General features: G+C 50.0%; 4 protein-coding genes across 8 annotated transcripts; 2 read left to right on the top strand and 2 right to left on the bottom strand.

Annotated features, from left to right (window-relative positions):
- Positions 1-1,530: 1,530 nt before the first annotated feature.
- On the top strand, positions 1,531-10,126 carry CENATAC (centrosomal AT-AC splicing factor; the record flags this gene model as incomplete). The annotated part of the gene is made up of 11 exons (XM_082659379.1): positions 1,531-1,650; positions 1,793-1,956; positions 2,373-2,471; positions 5,821-5,887; positions 5,972-6,034; positions 6,368-6,432; positions 6,585-6,693; positions 7,938-7,968; positions 9,560-9,649; positions 9,722-9,854; positions 9,938-10,126. 11 exons carry the CDS (start codon positions 1,531-1,533, stop codon positions 9,999-10,001), a joined length of 1,005 nt encoding a protein of 334 aa, XP_082515505.1. The 3' UTR covers positions 10,002-10,126.
- RPS25 (ribosomal protein S25) lies at positions 10,110-11,930 on the bottom strand. The gene is made up of 5 exons (XM_082659381.1): positions 11,811-11,930; positions 11,473-11,568; positions 10,743-10,926; positions 10,255-10,353; positions 10,110-10,160 (listed from the first exon to the last, which is right to left on the bottom strand). The coding sequence occupies exons 1-4, from the start codon at positions 11,811-11,813 to the stop codon at positions 10,259-10,261; spliced, it is 378 nt and encodes a 125-aa protein (XP_082515507.1). The 5' UTR covers positions 11,814-11,930; the 3' UTR covers positions 10,110-10,160; positions 10,255-10,258.
- A 135-nt stretch (positions 11,931-12,065) lies between these two features.
- Positions 12,066-15,154, top strand: TRAPPC4 (trafficking protein particle complex subunit 4). The gene is made up of 5 exons (XM_082659380.1): positions 12,066-12,498; positions 12,662-12,836; positions 13,459-13,562; positions 14,195-14,321; positions 14,820-15,154. Exons 1-5 carry the CDS (start codon positions 12,324-12,326, stop codon positions 14,896-14,898), a joined length of 660 nt encoding a protein of 219 aa, XP_082515506.1. The 5' UTR covers positions 12,066-12,323; the 3' UTR covers positions 14,899-15,154.
- Positions 15,155-15,784: 630 nt separating this feature from the next.
- On the bottom strand, positions 15,785-22,558 carry SLC37A4 (solute carrier family 37 member 4). 5 transcript variants are annotated; one of them, XM_082660323.1, is made up of 9 exons: positions 22,522-22,558; positions 20,962-21,303; positions 19,866-20,098; positions 19,306-19,549; positions 18,653-18,811; positions 18,322-18,407; positions 17,693-17,806; positions 16,933-17,071; positions 15,785-16,822 (listed from the first exon to the last, which is right to left on the bottom strand). In XM_082660323.1, exons 2-9 carry the CDS (start codon positions 21,107-21,109, stop codon positions 16,656-16,658), a joined length of 1,290 nt encoding a protein of 429 aa, XP_082516449.1. In that variant the 5' UTR covers positions 21,110-21,303; positions 22,522-22,558; the 3' UTR covers positions 15,785-16,655. The 5 variants fall into 5 exon arrangements, with proteins under 5 accessions (XP_082516449.1, XP_082516451.1, XP_082516452.1 ...); XM_082660325.1 differs by lacking the exon at positions 22,522-22,558 and adding an exon at positions 21,916-22,145; XM_082660326.1 differs by lacking the exon at positions 22,522-22,558 and adding an exon at positions 21,839-21,858.
- Between the last annotated feature and the right edge of the window lie 637 nt (positions 22,559-23,195).

The raw sequence follows: 23,195 nt of genomic DNA, 5'->3' as shown, positions 1-23,195 counted from the left end.
CTGAGCATCAGAATCACCTGAAGGGCTCATTAAACCACAGATTGCCGGGACCCACTCCGGCGTTTCCTATTCAGTAGGTCTGGGGTGGGTCCCAATAATTTGCATTTCTAACAAGCTCCCGGATGCTGATGCTGCTGACCAGGAGGCCACACTTTAAAGGTTTTTAAATTTTTAAACCTGGCCTAGAGCAAAGCATTCAGTAGCTGGCATACGATGAATAATTTTCCAAGTGAATGGATAAGAGTACTCATATTCAGGAAAGGAGGTCTCCCTGCAGTTAAAGACCAGATGGAAGGTAAGTCCACACAGGAGGATGGAAGACGGTGGTCAGAGTAGAACTTCAGAGTTTGAATTCAGAGAAGGAGCAATTTTTGGTGGACAAGGTCCAGGATTACCCCTGCCAGGGGAGTGATGAGAGGTCAAGGAACTGAGAACTGCAAGGTCATCAAAATACATCACATCTGGCAAAGGCCTGAGTCTAAAGGGACGCTCCGTCAGGAAGTCAAGGTCTGGAGGGGAGTCTGGCTACTTTCTGGGTCTGAATTCTGTAGAGTTGACTGGATATGCCCACAGACATTGTCACCCATCCAGGTTAATGCACCAATACAGGTAACAAATGTAAGGGAAGCTGGGGACTTTGTGCCAGCTCTGTTTGCACATCCTATAAGTTAAGGTGTGGGCCAGGCCCCAGGCTTTTTGGAGGGAGTTCTAGGGTGGAGATCACAGTCTGGGGATTTCAGCCCTGGGAGGGAGCAATTCACCTTAGGTGCTAAGGGAGCAGGACAGACAGGAAGGCTGTTGACTCTGGGAGAAATGGCTTGTAGAGAATAAAGTTCCACTAGTTTAGCACGTTTACAGATTAAACACGTCTGCTAAGCCTCAGCAATGACTCTGCACCCTTTATAGCTTTCCCTTTACAGCTTTCCAGGAGCAACGTTCGGATCACCCCTGGGGGGTATGAGCATGATTAGGTCATAGATTAGGACTTCAGCTTGTGTTCCCTACAGCCTGCTGGCAATGCCTCTGCCGCTTTATACCTGTGCAACCTTCCACAAACTTACCTCCTCCTTCACGCCTCAGTTTCCCGCTTGTAAAATGCCAGTAATAACAGGATACCACACAGGGTTATTGTGAAGATTACCTGAGGTAGTTGAGGTAAAGCTCTGGACCCCCACTGAGCACCCTATAAATACTCGTTACGATTTGTTACATTGTCTCTACGGGTCCTTGTCAGTGTCCAGATACGTGCGCGGTCCCCCCTAACTGTTGCGTGCGCTCCTTCCCCTCACCTTTTCCAGCCAGACTGCATTTGGCGGTACTGGCGACGGGCTGGATTTGTGCGCAATGAGGGTTCCCAGAGAAAAACCCGCGCAACCGTAGTAGGACTTGCAGTGGCGCCTGCCGGCCGCTGGGGGCCGCGGGGGCCGCTGGGGCCGCTGGGGCCGCTGGGTTCGCCCCGCCCCTGAGGGGTCAGAGGTCACCAGACGGCGAAGGAGAGGCTGCGCGTCGCGGATCCCCAGTCCTGGGTAGATGGCGCCGGCGGAGCGCTGCCCTGTTTGCCGCCAGACCTTCTTCTGCGGCCGCGGACACGTCTACAGTCGCAAGCACCAGCGGCAGCTGAAGGTGGCTTTGGAGCGGCTTCTGCCTCAGGTGCGGACGGGAGGCTGGAGGAAACCTTGGACAGGACGGGGCGGGAATGGGGGCGGGGCTGTGAGGGCCCGAGGGGGTGGGATCTGGGGGTCCCACCGGGGTCCTACTTAGCCTCTTCCCCTTGGTACCCTCTCCGCGGCAGGTGGAGGCCGCCCGCAAGGCCGTCCGCGCCGCTCAGGTGGAGCGTTACGTGCCCGAGCACGAGCGGTGCTGCTGGTGCCTGTGCTGCGGCTGTGAGGTGAGGAAACACCTGAGCCACGGAAACCTGACCGTGCTGCATGGGGGGCTGCTGGAGCATCTGGCCAGGTGAGCGCCGGGCCGGGAGCCTCATACAACAGTCGTGTACATTTGTGGGAGGGAGGGTTTAGGGTGGGTGAGAGGAAGAACGCTTTTGTGATTTGATTGAGTCGTCTTGTAGGCATTGCCAGCCTTGAGGGTAGCGGGCTTACGGCTGCCATGGTCCCAGTGGTGTTGGTGGTCTAGCTGGGAAAGTCAGCTGGGCAGGTTCAATCAAGATTCCCTCCCATCACTTCCTCTCAGATTCTCACATTTTTATTGGAAGGGGGAGACTGGAGATCTTGAAGAGACTACTATCAGTATTCTCTCAGCCTTGCCCAGAGACAGAAACCCAGATGTCAGTTTGCATTATTTATCTAATGCCTAGATATATGTGTAATATTCTGCAATCTATCATTGAGATTACTTGTCCTTTCCATTCTCAGTCCAGAGCACAAGAAAGCAACCAACAGATTCTGGTGGGAGAACAAGGCTGAGTTCCAGATGAAAGAGAAGTTTTTGATCTCCCCCCAGGATTATGCACGGTAAGTCACTACTTCACATGATGAAGTAGCAGAGTGTGGATTCTCTGGGCCTGTGTCAGGTACTGGAGCTTCCTCTACTGCTTGGGAAGTTTAGTAAGGACTTCATTAGTAACCATTGTCTTTGTAGCACTCATTATCCTAGGCACCATATTGGACACAAAAGAAATATGACAGAGTCCTTGAAAGGTTTATAATCTAGTTGCGGGGGGGGGGGATTTACAATGTATTTAGCAAGTAGAGAATAGTGTATAATTAAAGCTGACCATAATCAACTACTTAAATGTATGACACAGAAACTACTAAGGTTCTTTAGGAGCAGAAGATGCTTTTTATAGTGTGCAAGAAACTGGTGCTCACCCAGTGCCCACTTTTAATAGTTTTAGACTCTATTTTAACTGGCCTCGGAGGACCCCAAGGAACCGGATTGTAGGAAGCTGGACAGCACAGAGAGGGAGTGAGCCCTGACTGCCTCAGGAAGAGGACTCAGGCAGCCTCACATCATCACTTTTATTGGGACCATATTGAGATTGTGGAGTGTGGAACCCAAGGGGATCCCAAAGCCAAAGTTAAGAAAACACATGGTGTTTGTTATTTCTTTCTACCCAATGTGGAGAATAATGAGGAAATAAGAAATGCCTAAATCCCACCACCTTGCCTTAAAATCTGTGGTTCAGACTGGGAGGAGATAAGAAACTGAGGCCACTCACTCCTCACACCCTGGCTCAGCTCCATATGGTTTTTGGTGGGTGAATAAAGGATAGTTGAGCAGCAAAGGTTATAATTGAGAATTATGAGGATGGACTCTTTGAACTTTTTATTTAAATATAATTTGACTTTTGAGCTTTATAAATTTCAAGCTCACACAAGACAAGGCCAGGCCAAGCCTGACTGATTTGACCAGTAAAGATACAATGAGCCACTTTTATTATTTTTTTAATCTTTTTTTTTTTAATAAAAAAATTTATTTTTGGCTGCGTCTGGTCTTTGTTGCTGCGCGCAGACTTTCTCTAGTTGCGGCAGGTGGGGGCTACTGTTCATTGCAGTGCATGCATGGGCTTCTCATTGTAGTGGCTTCTCTTGTTGCGGAGCACAGGCTTTAGGTGTGCAGGCTTCAGTAGCTGTGGCTCACAGGCTCTAGAGCACAGGCTCAGTAGTTGTGGCTTAGTTGCTCCGCGGCATGTGGGATCTTCCCGGACCAGGGCTCAAACCCGTGTCCGCGGCATTGGCAGGCGGATTCTTAACCACTGCGCCACCAGGGAAGTCCTAATCATTATTTTAAAAGATTAGTCTTTTTATTTGGCTGCATCGGGTCTTAGTGCCGGCATGCAGGATCTTCATTGCAGCGTGCAGGCTTCTCTCTAGTTCTGGTGCGTGCAGGCTCCAGAGCACGTGGGCACTCTAGTTGTGGCACGTATGGGCTCAGTAGTTGCAGCGTGTGGGCTTAGTTGCCCTGTAGCATGTGGGATCTTAGTTCCCCGACCAGGGATCAAACCCAAGTCCCCTGCATTGGAAGGGGGATTCTTAACCACTGGACCACCAGGAAAGTCCCACAGTGAGCTACTTTTAGGTTCAGGCAGTTTGTTACATAAGCAGTGAAAAGAGTAAGCCCGAAGTGCCAGCCTCCCAGGTTGTCCAACACACCCAAAAGGACCATACTGCAGTGTGAGCTGTGCGATACTTTTGCTGGGGAGCCAAGTCTAGACTGCAGCTACGTGCTTTTATATCTACAGCTCAAATCTGAGAGCACAAAGTCCCATACCCCATCAGAACTGGGAGTTGATGAGAAACTGTTTCATAATGGTCTCCCATGAGAGATAGGGAGACGAGTGGGAGATGGCCTCCTAGCAGTTCCTTTCAGGCCTCCTGTCCTCTTGTGTTCCAGGAGGATCACGCAGACCTTCAGCCAAAACTCTGATAAGCTGCAGTTCAAGGCTTTGCCCGTAAGGATACGTGCAAGGCTGCCAGGGCACCTTGATAGAGCCATTCCCCTACATAAATGTTTTACATATTAAAATTAGGCAAAAAGGCTATAAGCTCGTGTGCGGTGGCGGAGTCGGCAGAGTAGTCGGCAGCGGCTGCAGCAAGAGTTTGGCGACATGTCTCACACCATTTTGCTGGTACAGCCTACCAAGAGGCCAGAAGGCAGAACTTATGCTATGAATCTGAATGAATGCATGGAAGGTGTTTGTATAATGTACGAAGAACATCTGAAGAGAGTGAATCCCAGCAGCCCCTCTGTCACGTATGGTATCAGTTATTTGATTTTATTGATGACCTGGAAGACCTCAGCTGCCTTATTTACCGAGCTGATACCCAGACATACCAGCTTTATAACAAAGACTGGATTAGATTTATACATAGCTCCTTCATCAAATAGTTGAGTTTGGAAGCATTAGGGGGATGGGGGTGGGCTTGGAACACAGGTGTGTACAGAGTGATGTAGAAGTTTTTATTATAGTAATCCAGTTTCCATTTTGGTATACGCTGGCCAGGGCTGAATGTATTAGATGAAATGTGAGGATCTTGTTCAATCTGAAACCCTTTTGCCCCCTTCTCCCCCTCCCTTTTTAACTTAAAACATTTTTATGATGATTTAGATGGAAGTTGGTTTTTGTCAGTTACTGTTGGTTCCAGTCCTTCAAACTGTTCGTATCTGAACATTCACTGTACTAATAACCCTTCTTCAAATCGGGGTGGGGGGTGGTGACGCAGTTTAGTTATGTCCTCAAGACAAAGCCTTAGTGAAAATCAAAGAAATGTTCTCTAGTTATATTTTCAAAAAATAATTAGGCAAACAAGGACAGTTATATTAATTATGTATCAATTGATAACGATGAAAGAATAAGAATTCAAGTAACATTTGAACACAGAAATCTGACTGTACACCCTTAGGTTTTCTGAGGACTAATGAACTGCAAAGAAACCTTGAGCTTTGCTTAGTAGTCTTATTGCTGATAGCAGCATTGATGTTATTCAGATACCTTTGTATTGTAGGATAAAAACAACTGCAAATATATTGTTGTCCCAAATATGGGACAATTTGGACATCAAGAAAGGGAAATTGATTTTCTTAAGTATGGTAATGGTTTCATAGGCTGTTCCTGTTCCCAGGAGATGTATGCTGAAAAATTTAGAATTAAGTCTCATGTTCTTGGCAGAAAGGCAATGTGTTTATAAGCAAACTGGAGCCAGTATGGCAAAATGTTTACAGTGAATCTGGGGGAGAGGTACATGGGTGTTCATTGTACTATTTTGTTTCTGGGAGTTTGACACTACCCAAAATTCAGAGAAAAACGATCTACTGAGGATCTTTTCACAACTGACCGGGACTTGCCCTTTTTCTTTTTAGATTCAAGAAGTCCATGGTGAAAAGTCTGGATTCCTATGAGGAAAAAGAGGATGAAGTGATTAAAGAGGTGAGTTAAAGGAAAGGCCTCTGAAGGACCCAGGCCCCCCCCCCCCACCAGTTTGTACCTGTCTAAGCAGCCTCTCCCCCACAGATGGCAGCTCAGATCCGTGAGGTGGAGCACAGCCGGCAGGAGGTTGTTCGGTCTGTCTTAGAGGTTGGTTTCCCTCGGAGGAGCCAGAGCAGTATCCAAATCCACTGATTCCTGCTTCTCCCAGGTCCAACATTTCACCTACCAGCTCTTCTTATGAGAATTCATGGACTCCATGCTTTACCTGCTCGGCTTGAATTCCCTTACCTGCCCACCAGGGTGCAGGCCTTTGTCAGTGGAGATGATGTGGGCCAGGCTGGGGGAGGGAGGGAGGGAAGTTTGCAAGATATGGGCAGTACCCTCAATACGGCAATTTGTTTACTTCTGGAGGGTGGGAGCATGGCCTAGGCAAATTCTTAAGCATCCTAGACACAATTATTTTTCCTGAATCAAACTCAGCCTCAGACAGTGCCAGACCCAGAAGAGGGCTCTTCGGCACCTGGAAGCTGGAAAGGGACAAACAGGTAAGACTGTTAGGAAACCTCTTATTGGGAGTTCTGACATCTCTTAGAACATTCTGTAACTTTGGCTGGGAAAAGGGAACAAATGTCATCTTTGCTATCCTCATGGCTCAAGGACCTTGTCTGCCAGCCTGGCTCCTGTTTGTCTTTTTCAGCCAAGTAGCCTCCACCTCACAGCAGCCCTCATATGTGGACCTGCCACCAGCCCCGGAGCTTGACTGGATGGAGACAGGACAACCGCTGACATTCATTGGCCATCATCAGGTACAATGGATACGAAAGTTGGGAAAGGGCCAGTGCCCCCTCAGTTCCCAGGACACCCATCTCTCCTGGCTTTTCTGTGTATTCTGGCCATTCCTGTCTTAGCAGGCTTTTCCCTCTTGCTGCCCTGTCCCATAGTATCATGTTCTTAGACTTTTTTGTCACCCTCCATGGTGATCTTATCCACACACTGCCCCAGTTGCCACATAGAAGTACCAACTCCTAAATCTCATCCTGTGCAGAATCCACAGTTCCAGCTCAATATGGGACATTTATAGATACCCCACAGGTACCTGAAGCTAACCCCTACCACTCCTGTGTTTCCATTAACTGTAGATGCAGATTCTTATCTCCTCCTTTCTTTCATTTTTCACATTCCCTCAATGAGCATGTCTTATCTATTTTATCTCCTGAATACAAGCTGGTCTCTATTCCACCTTGGAACAATTCCTACTACTGCAATCTTGTCCCAAACACAACAGAAAATAATCGCATCACCTGCTATCTTACATTCTATCCTCCAGCTGCACTGTGCTCCTCCTTGCTTTTGAACATGTAATTGCCATTGTCTTAAATGATATGCTTTCCTTCGCTCACCATCTACTTAACCCTCACCTTCCTTCAGCTCTTAGCTTGAATGTCACTTTTTCATGGAAAACTGTTATAAATGTATGTAGCCCCATGTAAAAAGCTGTGAATGTAATTTGTGTAATTCATACTTCTCTTTCCCAGTAGTATGTATGCTCTGTAAGAAAAGGGTTTCGGGGCTTCCCTGGTGGCGCAGTGGTTGAGAGTCCGCCTGCCGATGCAGGGGACACGGGTTCGTGCCCCGGTCTGGGAATATCCCGCGTGCCGCGGAGCGCCTGGGCCCGTGAGCCATGGCCGCTGAGCCTGCGCATCCGGAGCCTGTGCTCCGCGGTGGGAGAGGCCACAACAGTGAGAGGCCCGCGTACAGCAAAACAAACAAACAAAAAAAAAACAAAAAAAAAAAAGAAAAGGGTTTCGTTTACCTAACATCTAGTAGGCACTTATTTTTGGACATCTCTGCTACTAAGACCTTGAGTCTGGTGAGGGCAAGACTGTCTTTCAGTGATTTGCTGTGCTCTGTAAGATTTAACATCAACCCAGTGCAGAACTAGCATCATGGCAGTGGTTCCATCCACCTCCAGTAAAATTTCTTCCTCTAGGCTATGAGTATCCTATCATCTCTTGGCTTTCTTATGATTTTTTCCCATTTCCAACTACAGGATACACCAGGAATTGGTAACATCCACTCAGGTAAGACCCATGGCAATGTTTCTCAAACTGTAAGAAGCTTTTTTTTTTTTTTTTTTAAAGAATAAAGTTGATTAAGATACAGCAGTGAACTTGGGATCTTTGAGACACACCTGAGTTCTAGGCCTTTCACTGGTAGAAGGGTATCGAAGACACATATGTCAAATATGTCTGAGTAACTCAGGAAAGTAACAGATGTACATTCACCTGTTTACCGGATTTTTTTTTTTAAACTTTCAGATCTAAGGTGTTTTAAACTTATAAAATGTCAGACGTGGTAATTCTTATAAGGGTTTTTTGTTCAACCACTATATGAGTGTGTGTTAAAGTGTTTTTTAAAATAATACACTTAATAGTGAAAATAAAGAGTATAAACAACAAGGTCCTACTGTATAGCAGAGGGAACTATATTTAATATCCTGTGATAAACTATTATGGAAAAGAATATGAAAAAGAATACATATATAACTGAGTCACTTTGCTGTACAGCAGAAATTAACACATTGTAAATCAACTATACTTCAATAAAATAAATTTTAAAAATAAAACTCCTTGCAACTGAGGGCCAGAGAAGTCTCTATACCGTACACAGTGCCCACCATGGCATTAGCCATGCTACAGCCACTCGTCTCCTTGTATTTCAACTAAGGGAAAAAGTACTTTGCTTGAAAAATGGAAGATTACAAACTTTAGCATAACAACGTTTTTCCAAAGTAAAGCAGCATCTGATGAAGGATGTGTATTCTCAATATATGAAAACCTCTCAACACTCAGTAAAGGCATATAAAAAGATGCTCATCAAAATGGCTGAAACTAGGACTTCCTTGGCGGTCCAGTGGTTAAGGCTCCGCACTCTCAATGCAGGGAGCACGGATTTAATCCCTGGTCAGGGAACAATACCACATGCCACATGGCGTGGCCAAAGAATTAAAAAAGGCTGAAGACTGACCATTTATATATGCAGGAACTCTCATGCACTGCTGGTGGGGATGCAAAATGGCATCACTACTTTGGAAAACAGTCTGGCAGTTTCTTTAAAAGTTGAAAAGAAATCCCAATGTGCCTCAGCCAATGAACACTTCAAAAAATACTCAATAACGAAGGAATGATTGAAAACACGCGTAACACAAAAACCTCAAAGTAACTATGCTAAAAGGTACACAAGGGTACATAATATATGCCATTTATACAACATTACGGAAAACGCAAACTAACCTATAGCAACAGAAAGCACACCAGTGGCTGCCTGGGAAGAGGGGTATAAGGGAAGTGTGCTAGAAAATATTTTAAAGGGGCACAAGGATACATGGTGGTGGTGATTTCATCCCAGACATTTCAAATTGCACACTTTAAATGTATGTAGTTTTTCAGGCATGTATTGCTGTATTGATACAGCTATTAAGTATCAGCACCTTTTAAATTAGCCTAGGCCCCTCAACTTCCCATGGTCCAGAATTCCTGGGTTTTGTTTACAAACATTTATAATTTTCAATTAGGTAGGAACTTATAGCTAGCTATGTTCCACAACAGCCTGAAGGTTAAAAACTTTTTTTTAAGTGCTTTCATTTCTGCTTAAAGGGTCTTCCTTTTCCAGGTGCCACACCTCCCTGGATGGTCCAAGATGAGGACTGTAGCTCTGGGAACCAACAAATAGGACCCTCCTATGAAGAGTTTCTCAAAGAAAGTAAGTTAACTAATTCAGAAATGGTGATGGGTTCTTTAAGTCTTCCTACTCACGTAAAACTGCTTATTGTAGAGGAAAAACAGAAATTGAAGAAACTCCCACCAGACAGAGTTGGGGCCAACTTTGATCATAACTCCAGTACCGGTGCAGGCTGGCTGCCCTCTTTTGGCCGGGTCTGGAATAATGGACGCCGCTGGCAATCCAGGTATGGGCCCAGTGTCTGGACCCCAACCCACTCCCCCTTGGAGATCTCACCCTTCGTCCTGCTAACCCTTCATTTCCTTTCAGGCATCAATTCAAAACTGAAGCCGCAGCAAGAAACAAACAGCAGTCACATAAAAAGAAAAGTTAATGGTTTCCTAATACATTTTCAACCACCATAATGCTCAAAACCAAATCAACAAGCCGATACCTACTATTATCCTTTGTAACTGCCTTTCTTAGGAAACAGACACGCCCATTTATTTGATTTAATAAAGTTTTATTTTTCCAAGTATACAGCTGGTGGGACCTGTAAAAAAAAAAAAAATTCAAGAATCAGAACTATAGAGCCTTGTGAAGGGATGCATACTTCCTACACCATGAACCCCTGGGTTCTTGCTCACCTGTTCATGCATCTTCACCAGCAGCTGGAGCATCTCCACCCTTAGTATTTCTGGTGTAAATTACTTGAGCTCTGTGCTTTGAAACCAGTTTAATAAGTCCTAGAAAGAAAGCATAAAATTTTCACACAATAGTACTATGAAATACTTAATAAGACACTAGAAATATCTGTTTTATATTCCATCCCAAAAGAGAAATGCTGAATTTAAGCATGAGTTTAGGAGGCATGCCTACATTTCTTGGTTATAATCTAATTTGACTTACCCTTTTAAAACAAGGGACTGACCACCTGCTCTTGGGATGGCCACCTTCACAGCACTTTACTATAACTTGAAAATCACTGTTTCCATTATTGGGCACTAACCAATAACCTAGATAACATGTTAGGATTACATTACTAACAACCACCTATTGCATTTAAGATGGCTAGCACGGTCAGGCCAATTTAAGGTGCAAAAGCATACAAATCAGTACAACACACCCCTCTCACCTTTACTAAGCAGCTCCTGCAAGGCTGCCCTGGCCAGGGAGCCACGAATCTTCAGTCTCTCAGAGACAACAGCTGGAGTTATAAGCTTATAGTTGGGAACTTCTTTACAGAGTTTGTCATATGTTGCTTTGTCAAACAAGACTAGGTTATTGAGCTTGTCCCGAACTTTGCCTTTGGACCACTTCTGCTCACCAAAAAAAAAAAAAAAAAAATCAGTGCTCCAGTTCTTCCCTCCTCTGGAACAACCTGCCTCAAAGAACTGTTACTTGGTTGTACGGCTATACTGAGAGAGTGGCTCTATTCCTTGGCCTGCAGAAATCTATGAAATGCAGAATTTGCAGAAACTCTGCAAATTAAGATTCAAATAATTAGAAAGCCAGAATTCAAAGCAAAAAGAGACCCTGGTTGTCGTTAAGGGCATCAAAGACACATCTGGTTGGGGGGGGGGAACCTATTATTGAGACTTTCGGATACTGACTGAGCCCCACGGAACCAACTAAAATAACACTACGTGCTGCGTATCCAAATAAATGCTCTGTACACGTCTAATTGCCAAACAGCGTATATGACCCCAAATAACGAAAAAACAGAATGCTGGTAACAGCATAAGCTGTAATAACCTGACTCTAGACCCCACAACCTTACAAGCCATCTGCTAGGTGTCACTTAATATATCGATAAGGTACGGGTGCCCGCAGCCTCCCTCAACGTTCAAGCGACTGACTCCTACCTTCTTTTTGGCCTTGCCCCCAGACTTGTTCACTGGGTCTTTGTCTTTCTTGGCCGACTTTCCGGCATCTTTCTTCTTCTTGTCATCCTTGGGCGGCTACAGAAGGAAAGCGGGAATACTGCCAGGTCTCAAGGCAGCCCCACGCTCCCCCTACCCCTGCGCTCCACCTCAACCCCCGCCCAGACTCCACTGACGGAGCACATGGGGGAAGCAATAGCCCGCCCGCCTCGACACGCGGCCCGGCAGTTCTGGGAGCCCTCCTCCGATGCCGCCCCAAATGCGCGCCGGCACCGCCGGCTCCCGAAACCACGCCGGCTGTCCCCAAACAGAGCTCTCACCATAGCGAAGCCGGGAGAGCAACTGCTACCACCTCGCCTCCCTAAGATGTCGGACAAAAAGGAAGTGCATCTAGCGAAGCAAGCCCAGAAACCTCCGCCTGCACCGAGTGCTTCCGGGGTAAGGGGCGGGACCGCGCGGAGGAAGTCGGGAGGGGCAGGCCTGACTCAGGCACGGAACTGGCTGCGGGCAGTGCGAGCTTACCCTGCAGCCGGAGGCACTCGAGGCTGTCCCTACCTTTTGCGCTTTGCGACTAGTTGTGAGGCAGTCACACGTTGCTGTTTCCTGACACTAAAAACCTGGGAAAAGGGACGGAAAACAATTTTCTAGATCCCGACAGCTAACTTCCCAGCGTTACTGACAGCCAGGCGTGCTCCAAGTGCGCAAGCGCCGCAGTGCGCCGCGCTCCCGGGTCGAGAGGGAACGCGCGGCCGGGGCGCCGGGGGCAGGTCCTGTGCTGCGGTTCCGGGGCGGGGCCGGGAGGGGGAGCCAGTCCCGCAGTAGCGGCGGCAGCAATGGCGATTTTCAGTGTGTTTGTGGTGAACAAAGCTGGAGGCCTCATTTACCAGTTGGACAGCTACGCGCCACGGGCCGAAGCTGAGAAAACTTTCAGTTACCCGCTTGATCTGCTGCTCAAACTGCATGACGATCGTGTGCTGGTTGCCTTCGGCCAGCGCGACGGCATCCGGGGTGGGTTAGGCTCGGGCCTGGGGGGCGGGGCCCGGTGCCGCCGTTGTGGGCAGGTGTCTCTGGGCGGGGGGCGGAGGGGGTGAGGAGTTGGGGCCGGGTCCATTGTCGCCTTGGTGGGATCCCCAAGCTGAGGCTTCGTTGACGCCTAGCCTCGGCTCTGCAGTGGGCCACGCAGTGCTGGCCATCAATGGTGTGGATGTGAGCGGCAAGTACACGGCCGATGGGAAAGAGGTGCTGGAGTACCTGGGCAACCCTGCTAACTACCCGGTGTCCATTCGATTCGGCCGGCCTCGCCTCACCTCCAATGAGAAGCTCATGCTGGCCTCCATGTTCCACTCGTAAGTCTCACAACCCTTCCTAGATTTTGTCGGTCCGCACTTGGCTCATAGGCTGGCTGGATTAGTGTGGTTCTGCCCTCAGAGACTTCCTGAGCGGCGGTGCTTACCTTCCTCCTTCTAAATCCTCAGTTCTTGTGTCATGAAAAGAATTGATCCAGTATGACTAGGCTGTAGGTAATGCTGGCAGTGGTGTGATTTTTTTTGCCTAAGTCACCTTCTCTTTTCTGAGTCTTAAGTTTTTTCATCTTTAAAGTAAGGCAATTGAACTAAATGATCTTTAAGATCTTTTCTTGCTGTCAATTATGGTATGAGATGTGCTGGATATGCATAGTCACGGGGTGAGTAAACGTGGCACATAGTCCCAGAGTGTTAATTTCACCCAAAGTTTTCAATGTACAATGTTTTATAGCAAAGTATGAATGTAGAATACATGCAGAATTCAAATAAATTTTTAAGTAATTTTGATACTGCTGCCAGGCAGTTCACACTGCTGCTTCTGACTATCTCAAGCTGTAATTTGAACTCTTCAGAAGATAAGGGTCATTTCAGCGGAAAAGTTCGAGAAGCACTTCTCCCTTATAGCAATGAGGTGCATTCCCAACTTTGCCTCCTTTGCAAATAGGCTGTTCGCAATCGGCTCCCAGCTGTCTCCTGAACAGGGCAGCTCAGGCATTGAGATGCTGGAGACAGACACATTCAAACTGCACTGCTTCCAGACATTGACAGGTACGCATCTCTAGATAGGTCAAGGGGATGCGATGGGGCAGGTTGGGAGAAGGGATTGGCCCAAGTTGGGTTTGGTAAGCAAGGGAGTGTTGGTCAGCCTTTTCTCGGACAACTGCACAGACAGTTACTTGTTTTGTGAATCTAAAGGCAATATTTAATCTGACGCCAGTTTTGTCCATGCCACTGAGCGTTATCCTGTCCACAGATAAACTCACCTTAATGTTATCTCACGTTGCACACGTTTTGGAAGGTGTGTTGTTCCAAAATGAAATTTGAATGTGAAATGGAAATGACCTTTGGATCGTGACTGTCATTGCATCACTCGCTGAAGGCAGATCATTGAAAACTGCCTGAGTTTGTTCCTTGCCTGGCACTTTCTGCTGAGGGGCCCCCAGGCCAGAAGTAAGCGACAGACCTAGGACCCAAAACCTGGTCACTCAGTCAGCTGGGTGATGCAACAAAGTCATTTCACTTCTCTGCTCTCACCTGTAGATTCAAAATCTTGCTTTTCGTGCTTTATGTAGCAATAAGGATAACATTTAAGTGGGCATATGAAAGTGCTGTACAAACAAAGGACAGCATTATTTGCTGCATTCTCTACCCTTTGGTAATCATTACTGGTCCCTCTCCAGGGATAAAGTTTGTGGTGCTGGCGGATCCTAGGCAGGCTGGGATAGATTCTCTTCTCCGAAAGATTTATGAGATTTACTCAGACTTTGCCCTGAAGAATCCATTTTACTCCCTGGAAATGCCCATCAGGTATGTGGTCCCACTTCCCAGATTCTGGTCAAAGCCTCCTTGTTCCCCCTCCCTGTGTGCTTTTCCCCAATGTCATTTTGAAGTGTAATAGAGGTTGTTTTTTGGGTTTTTTTGCGGTACACGGGCCTCTCACTGTTGTGGCCTCTCCCGCTGCGGAGCACAGGCTCCGGACGCGCAGGCTCAGCGGCCATGGCTCACAGGCCCAGCCGCTCCGCGGCATGTGGGATCCTCCCAGACCGGGGCACGAACCGGTGTCCCCTGCATCGGCAGGCGGACTCTCAACCACTGCACCACCAGGGAAGCCCTAGAGTTATTTTTAAATAAAACAAAAGTAACTAGCCTTTTACTTACTTATTTTTTGGAGAAACCAAAGACTTTCCTTGGGGTTTATGTCTTTCTTCAAGCAGAGTTTCCACTGGCTCTGCCTCTGCACCCAAGGTGGGGAGAGAGCCAGGCCTCACACTTTGTCCTTATTTGTGCTTCCTGGGTCTGGCCTAGGTGTGAGCTGTTTGACCAGAACCTGAAGTTAGCCCTGGAGGTGGCAGAGAAGGCTGGAACTTTTGGACCTGGGTCTTAGGCTGAACCTGCAGTGGACCCCCCACCACCACTCCCCGCATATTCTTGAGAGATCCTGCAACAGGGGTCCTGCTGTTTCCACTCCGATGGCGAGCCCAGCGGCATTTGTTAGTGCACTTGAAAATGGGAGGTTGCTGAGCCTGATGACATGCACCGATGCCCGAGCCTTAATACCATGCTCTCTTTCCTCCTGTATCTGTCATGGTCCTACTTCCCAACTCTGTACAGATTATTTATGGAGGAGGTAGGCCCATAAATGCTATAATAAACATTCCTTTGATCTCAGTGTTTGCTATCCTAATTGATGGTTTGGGGGAAAAGCCTCAGGAGGGGAGACAGGAATGATAAGGGAATTCTGGGAAAATGAGATACTATGTTCTAGTAGAAAACAAAACAAATGTATGTTCATTAAGTGAATGAATGAACATGGGACTTTGAATCAGGAGCCTTGGTCCTAGTTCCAGAATCGCTACTGACTTCCTAGGTGGTGGGTATGGTGGTGATGATGATAATGATGATGGAATATTTATCAAGTGCTTACAGCCACGTTTTACTGCTTTATCTCACTTAATCCTCTCCCTTACCTCAGCGGGTACATTCTGTTTCTATTACGGATGAGCTTCAGCAAGCAATGTACAAACTCTCTGCCTCAAAATCTCAAAGCTAGTTACCAGCAGACTGAGTTTGAACCCAGGCTTTCTGACTACACTGTTATCTCCCTCCATCAAATTACTTAACCTGCCTGGCACCCAGTAGTTTCATCTTCAAAATGTTCATTGAATTATGCAGTATGAAGTTGAAGGCGGTAGAGACATGAGCTTAAAGGAGTCCATCTACACTTTAGCTTTCCCTTCCAGGGGAATGAAGTCTCTCTCTTCTGGGTTGGAAAAAGCAGGTATTAAGGGAGTATTTCCCCAAAAAATCTATCTCTGGCTTGTATTACCTCCACTTTTTTTTTTTTGAGAAGTACTCTGTTTTTTTAAAAATATTTATTTTATTTATTTATTTCTCTATTTGGTTGCGCCAGGTCTTAGTTGCAGCAGGCGGGCTCCTTAGTTGTGGCATGCAAACTCCTAGTTGCAGCATGCATGTGGGATCTAGTTCCTTGGCCAGGGATCGAACCCGGGCCCCCTGCATTGGGAGCACGGAGTCTTAACCACTGCGCCACCAGGGAAGTCCCTGTACTACCCTTTTTGAAAGAATGGCTCACTGACAGGGTTTAGTATCAAATCTAGTTTTAATTTTCTATAACAAGTCTTTCTACTCTCCCATCCATACCCCCCTACTGTACCCTGGGTATTGGTGAGAGTGACCCTCTTCCCCTGGAGTCCAAGGTATTGGCAGGAGCAGCTGCCCCCTGCTGAGAGGCCTCAGGGCAGAAGTCCTGGGCCATTGCTGCCCTGCTGCTGCAGGAGGAGCCTCACCTCAGGTGAGGATGGGGTGGGATGGGGACAGGGCAGGGCCCAAGAGAGGGAGAAGGATACAGGAGACTCCCTGAGTGCAGGGGTTTCCTCTTTGAAGCCAGGAAATAGGAGCTAACGGAGTCCAAGAACAAAGGTTGTCTTTTAAATAGAGATCAGATGGGAAGCTGGTGCCTCATTAGCCACTGATAACTTCCAGCGCCACTTGGGTGAGGGAAAAGGAGCAGAAAGGGAAAGTCAAAGGTGCTAGTCAGATAGTCCCCTCCCTCCCTTCCCCCACCCCAATGGAGGGGAGAGGCCACAAGTGGGACAGGATGCTCCAGAGCCTGCACTGTCTTCACTCAGCCTTCTTGGGCACTCGGCCCATCTTGGTGCGGATGTTTCGTAGAAGGAAGAAGGCACCTGTGCTGGCTGCACAGATCACTTCAGCCACCCAGAACGCTGTGCTCCAGCTGTAATGCTTCGCAATGGTGCTGAAGGGCAACCCAGCCAGAAAGCCGCCCACTGTCAGGGAGGAGGGGAAGAGCCTGAGTCATTGTGAGGATAGAGCCAGTGGGGCTTGTTCCAGCCCCTAGCTGGCTTGTGTGCGAGGCATCAGTGGGGGTATCACTTACCATTGGCCATGAGTCCCACAATGGCATGGGAGGTGCCACACAAGTTGGGAGGGGCACTCTCATTGGCTATAACTCCGAACAAGGCAATGGGACCATAAGAGGAGAAACCAAACACAGCTCCCAACACCAGGATCCAGAGCTGCAAGGGCAGTGCAGGGTAGCATTTAAAGTCTGAGAAGGCCTCCTGCCTACCTACCCCTGCCATTGGATAGAGGAATGCTTGGCCCCAGGAACAAATAATTGTAGTAAAAGCAGACAGTAAGTGACTCCCACACACACCACTTCCCAGCACAGCTGACTGCAGAGCTAGAGGAGTGCGGGCCACATTCAGCCAACACAGGGGCCTGTGCAGGTAGGGGAGGGAGGTTCAGGAGCCATCCCTCCAAGTGAGATGCTGTCTCCTCAGGATTTGTACAAGCTGGATTGGCTAAGGGCAAGGCAGAGGCGGTAGGACAAAGGTGAGACACAACAAGAGGAAAACCAGAGATAAAGATAGGGCACCTCATGCTCTGTAAAGCCTGTGAGCTCAGCGAGAGGGTGAAGAGCCGGAGTCCAGAAAGCAACATCCTAGAGGAGCATAGGGAGGAGAAGAAACTAGGCCCAGAGTCAAGGAGTACAGAGTACAGAGGAGGGGAATGGAGGTACAGACAACTGAAAAGGGCAATCAGAAGCAGAGAAAGACCAGGGAGAGGGAGACAGAGTCAGTGGCCCTTGCTTTCTCATCCTTGTCCCTGACGTGGGCCAGTCCCTGTTTATTTACCTTGGGGGAGTCACTGGTCACAGTTACCCGGAAGAGGTACATGGACACTGTCATGCCAGCCATCATGAACAGCAGCAAGCCATGGCGGGGGCTCCCGTACATGGACAGCCGCGCCTGTGGACACAGTCGGGCAACATCAGGCCCCAGGAGCAGCAGAGAACCCTCACCCCTGGACGCTGACACCGCAGACCTCTGCTGACAGGTCTTTGGCAATCCCGTTGCAGTTCTTGGCCCAAGGCAGCTCTGGGAGGTCCTGGGACCTGCTTATTATGTTCTGAGGCCAAACTCCACAACATCCCTTCCTCCACTTGGGGCAGGCCTGGGGACACGTGGTGGCAGGCTGCATCCAGTCCTTCCCCAGCCCCAGTTTCCCTGGGGCTGTGGAGAAGCTAGGCGGAGAGAAACTCTGGCTCTCCTTGACATCAGTTAAAACCCTTTCCCCCAAGAGCCTCATCTCTACATCCCCAGCAAAGAAGAGTAGCCTGGAATCATTCCCACCTCACCCAACCTAAACCAGCATATGCCAAGCTGCCTGTGCCCCAGGGCTCCTACCTCTCTGGTGCCTGTCCCAGTCATGCTGGGAAGATTTAAAGGGACCCTCCTCCTTCCTGTCCCTTCTGCCCACTCACCTTGGCCATGGCCCGGTCTGACAGGTAGCCAGCTGCGATGCTGCCTACAAGGCCCCCAACCTCCAGGGCACTCATGTAGGAGCTGCCTGCAGTGGGGAGTTGTGGTGGGAAGAGGGAAAGGAAGGGTGGAAAGGTGTTACACCTTGGGGTTGTCCCAGACTGACTTCAACCCAGAGAGGTACAAGGTCCCCAAGGGTGACTGGCCACAGCTGCCTGAGTACTGCCCGGCCTCAGGGAAAGAAGAAAGGATAAAGGGAAGCGGGTCTGAATTTCCCATCCCATGCATTGGCTCCTGCTCCCTAGGCCTGCCGCATCCCAACACTCGTCTCACCCACGAGGGCTGACTGTCCTCTCTCCTGGATGAGGAAGAACTGGCCCCAGTCAGTACAGCACGTCTTTACTCCAAACACCACAAGGTAGCCAGTGGAGAGCACCCACAGGTAGGGGGTCAGCAGCAGCTGCTGTAAGGTACTCTCCTCCTTCAGGGAGCCTGGGGGTGGGAGGAGGCCAGGCTTCAGGACTCTGCTCAGGCTGCCCTGCCCCCACCACACATTAACTAGCCATAGGGGCAGAGTCCGTCCACATAGCCAAGGATCAGCAGCAAGGTCCCCCTCACCCACTGTTCTGCCCTCTCTTCTCCACTGCAAGTCTCAACGAATGAAAGAGAACCTGAGGACCAGCGGGGATGGAGGAAAGCACCCAAGCCACTTAAGCTTAGGATGCTGTCCACACAGGGAACTCTGGCTCTCTTGTAAGGAAGGACTAGGCTATAACATGAGTCATAGCATTTGTTGGCTCTGCCACTTGTCTGGTACTTAACTGCCTCTCAGGATGGAGTTTTATTTACTCCTCACCCACTCTCCATCACCATCCCGACATCCATTAGCTAGTACAGGGCCAGGCATACAGGCAGTCCTCAATGAAAATCTGCCAGGTGAATGATGAATGAAGGTTCCCTAGGGGTCGGCTTTAGTGCGTACTCACCCTTCTTGCCCTTGGAGGGGGTGGGGTCCAGGTTGCGGAGTCCAACATCAGCAGGTTCATTGTGGATGAGCAGGAGACAGAGGAAGGAGACAACCACACACAGTGCCCCAGACAGGGCCAGCGTGCTGCGCCAGCTATAGCTCTGGGCGAGGATGGTTGCCAGGATGGGGCCCAGCCCTCCAGCCAGGTTCATGCTTGTTGATAGGACGGCCCACCAAGTGCCAAATTGAGATGGCTCAAACCACTGTGGGGCAGAGGGGGACAGAGTAGTTGCTCAGCCTACAGTCCATATTGAAGGTGAGGGTCAGGTGGGGCAGACCCAGAAGCTCACATTACAGGGATGAGGGAGAGGGCTCTTCTACTTGGCAGGGCCAATTCCCTCATCTGCCACCTGATCCCACCACGTTCAGCCTCCTAAAATATCTTGACAAGCAACAGGAGCTGGACTGGAACGCCTGAGGAACCTGCTCTGGTTGGGGGTGGAGGTGCCAGTGTGCCCACATGCTCTTTAGGTGTCCTCTCTGCCAATCTGAACCAGCTCCTTGGAAGCAGACACTCACCTTCCGCAGGACCTTGCCACATGGGGGCCAGCCCAGCCCCTGTGCCAGGCCATTGAGGAACCAGAGAGCAGCAAAGACGGGTACTGCGGAGCTCCAGGAAAAGACTACGTTGACCAGGCCAACCAGGAGAAGCCCGGAAGAAAAGAGCCAACGAGCACTCATCTGGTCAGACAGCACCCCGCTCACAAACTTGCTGATGGCGTAGGCTGCCGACTGGCTGCTGGTGATGAGCCCTGCAGGGGAGGGGAGCAGGGAGCAGGACACCTGGGGGGTTAGGGGCCAGGGCAGAGGCAAAGGAGCGGGGAGGAAGGCATGGGGTCAGGCGTGTAGAGGTGCCTGGCAGGATGAGACTGGTTCCTTCCGAGATGAATAGGAGGGGCCTGTGTTGGAATCGTGACGTTCATTCATGGGGCCAGGCTACTCCTCCCGCCTCTCCATCAGCACTAGCCCCAGGCTGACCCATGACTTTTCAGCCTCTTGGAGAGTTCCAGCAGCAGCTGTCAGGGGGCAGGACAGCCCTCCTCCATGGGATTCTCATATGCCTGATTTCTCCCTCACTGTGGATGCCAACCCAGGGTCTCCGGCAGTTCTGTTGCCCCACCTCAGAACATGGGGCAAAAGGCTTAGAACTGGAGTCAGGGACCTTATTCCTCCTGAAGGGTAGCCTGCTAGGCCACATGGAGTCATTGCACCAACTCCCCAGTTCCCAGTGCTCACAATGTCAGTGGCCAGCACTCACCCTGTGGTCTTAGCCTGCACCCACACAGATGCAGAAACTGTGCTCAGAATCTCTCTAACACACAGTGCCTCTGGGGACACGTGTTAGTCACAGGCGGGCGTGCACACACACACACACACACACCAGACAAGCAGCCCTCAGACATGCTTAGACCATACCCACAGTCCTTTACCTGTGCCCACAGACATGGATCTCAGAGCCGCCTCATCCGGCACATGCACTGTCTCCTGGCATCTGCTGTGCAGACACTCCACACACACACTGCATGCCTGTACCCACCACATGGCACAAACACCCAACTTGTCCTGCTGGTCCTGTGTTCCTGGGCCCACCCCTCCCTGCCCTGCCAGGGCTCACCCAAGTCATCCTTGTCCAGAGGGACCTCCTCCACCAGCGACGGCATGACAAAAGAGAAGGTCTTGCGGTTGAAGTAGTACAGGCTGTAGCCTCCAAACATGGCCGAGAAGATCACAGTGCGGTAATAGCCGTAGCCTCGGGCCGCCATGGTGGGAAAGAGCAGGCCCTACTGGCCGGGAAACAGAGCCTCTGACCACAGCTCCTGATTGAGGCTCTCAAGTGCTCAGATCTGCTGAGTTGGGCTTTTTCTGCTCCCTCCTCCACCCAGCCTCCCAGGCTCCCTTTATAGGCACCTTCTGGACAATCATTAAGCCTGGGGCGGCTCCTAGGGAACCCGGTGTCCTGAGGGAGACAAGAAAACAGGAGATTACTGACGCCCAAGCTGTGGGGGCCTGGAGGGCATCCGAGAGGGAGGCAGTGTCCATGAGCCAGGCCAGCACCGTGTGTCCCCAGGATTGCTGTCTTTCCCGGCTCTTCCCTGTCCTCCTGCCCGTGAAACCAGCTGTGATTAAAGGCTTAACCTAATTATTTTTGTCGGCTTGCGCTCAGGGGAGGCAGGGTTGGGATGAGTAGAGCTGCCCTCTCTAGCCCGGCTCCCTCATCCACCTACCTTCTCATTCATTCCGCGAAGGTTTATTAGGGCTTACTGGTTGAGAGGCACTGCACTAGGTTCTGGGTTAGTTTCTACACACGCACACGCACACACACACTCAATCAGACACCTACCCCCAACAACCTCACTTTCAAGTCTTCCAGAGCTGACCTCAAGCCCTGTAACTCCTGATGCTTAGCACACGGTAGGGTGTAACTGTTTATTGACAGTTGCAGAACTGTAAGCAAGGGGCGGGGGGAAGGAAGTTCCCTGCTCAGGACCCACTTTCGGTTGCACACCGAAAGCCCCAATAGGGGCAGGGGTCCTGGTTGTGCCACTCAGATGCCTCTGGTCGCCTTTACCCTTGACGTCAGTATGGATTCCGGTCTGGCAGGCTGGGGCTTCAGGGACCGTGACCGGACGCCCCGTGGGCGGGAAGGCGCAGCGACGGACTCCAGGCACAGTGCTCATGCGCCCCGCTTCCCAGGGCCCCGGCAACACGCCCCCGGCTTTGCCGCTCGGTTGGGAAGGCAATTGGAACAGAAGGCGTGGGCGCAAGCGGAGCAGGGTGCCACACGTAGGCCCCGGAGGCCCCTCGCTTCCGGCGCCGAGTGGCTCGGCCAGGCGGGGTGGGGCCAAGCGGCAAGAAGGGGGAGGAGGGAGCGAGGCGGCGGGCTCTCGGCCCCTGCCCAGCCCCGTGTCCTCAAGCTACCCAGGACACCCGACTCCGGCTGCGAATGGACGGGGGCCCAAGTGCAGGGGAGACCCCTGGACTCGTGCGACATAAAGGAGAGGGAGCGTGCTGCTCCCGGACCCAGCAATTGCCTCCACCCCAGAACCGGCAGCCTCAGAAACTGCTCCCGGTTGGATTGGAAGTTGGGCCTCCAACAAAGGAGCCGCAACAGTTGAGACTCCCGCTCCAGCCCCGCCCCCAGGCGACGCCCCTCCCCCGCACACTGCCCCCCTACCTGAACTGAGGTGGGAGCTGGAGTGGCATGGGGCGGGGCCCGGCGGGCGCATGCGCGTGCGCCCAGAGTGGGGCGGGGACTCCGCCTGCGTCTTCCAGTCCCGAGAGCCGAGGCCACCCACAAACGTTTTCATATAAGACTGCGGGTCTCGCTGGTCGTTGGGCGAAGACAGCGCCCCTTAGGGGCTGGAGTCGTACGTTCCCTTCTTAACTGATGGCATTCGACAAACCAAATCAGTGAGTTCCTCCAACTATCAGTTACTGTTCCCGAGTTGTTCACGGTCTGGGAAACATCTTGTAAGAGAACACAGTATTTTCTGTAAGAAATTAATACAGTCCTCAGTAAGCACGATTTGTACATTTATCTGTGGTCAGACTATTGCGGACAGAGTTAAAACAAAATAGCCAGAGTGTTTAAAGTATGGGCCCTGAGTAAAACTTAAATTCGAATCCCGGACGCACTGCTTCTGACAGCATGACCCTGGGTAATTAATAATCTCTATGAGCCCCCAGTTTCTTACCAACCTCATAGGGTGGTTGTGAGGATTCAATAGAAGATTCAGATACAAGTTCAGAAAATTTAGATAATTGCTTTCACAGAGTCCATCAGAGAGTTGCTGAAATAAGTGCCTCAAAGTTGAGAGTAAAGCTCTTTTAGAGTGATGTTAAAAACAC

The sequence above is a fragment of the Grampus griseus genome (assembly GCF_964374135.1).
Source record: "Grampus griseus genome assembly, chromosome: 8".
NCBI lineage: Eukaryota > Metazoa > Chordata > Mammalia > Artiodactyla > Delphinidae > Grampus > Grampus griseus.
The sequence above is the reverse complement of the archived record's forward strand: the minus strand, read 5'-3'. Positions and strand labels throughout refer to the sequence as shown.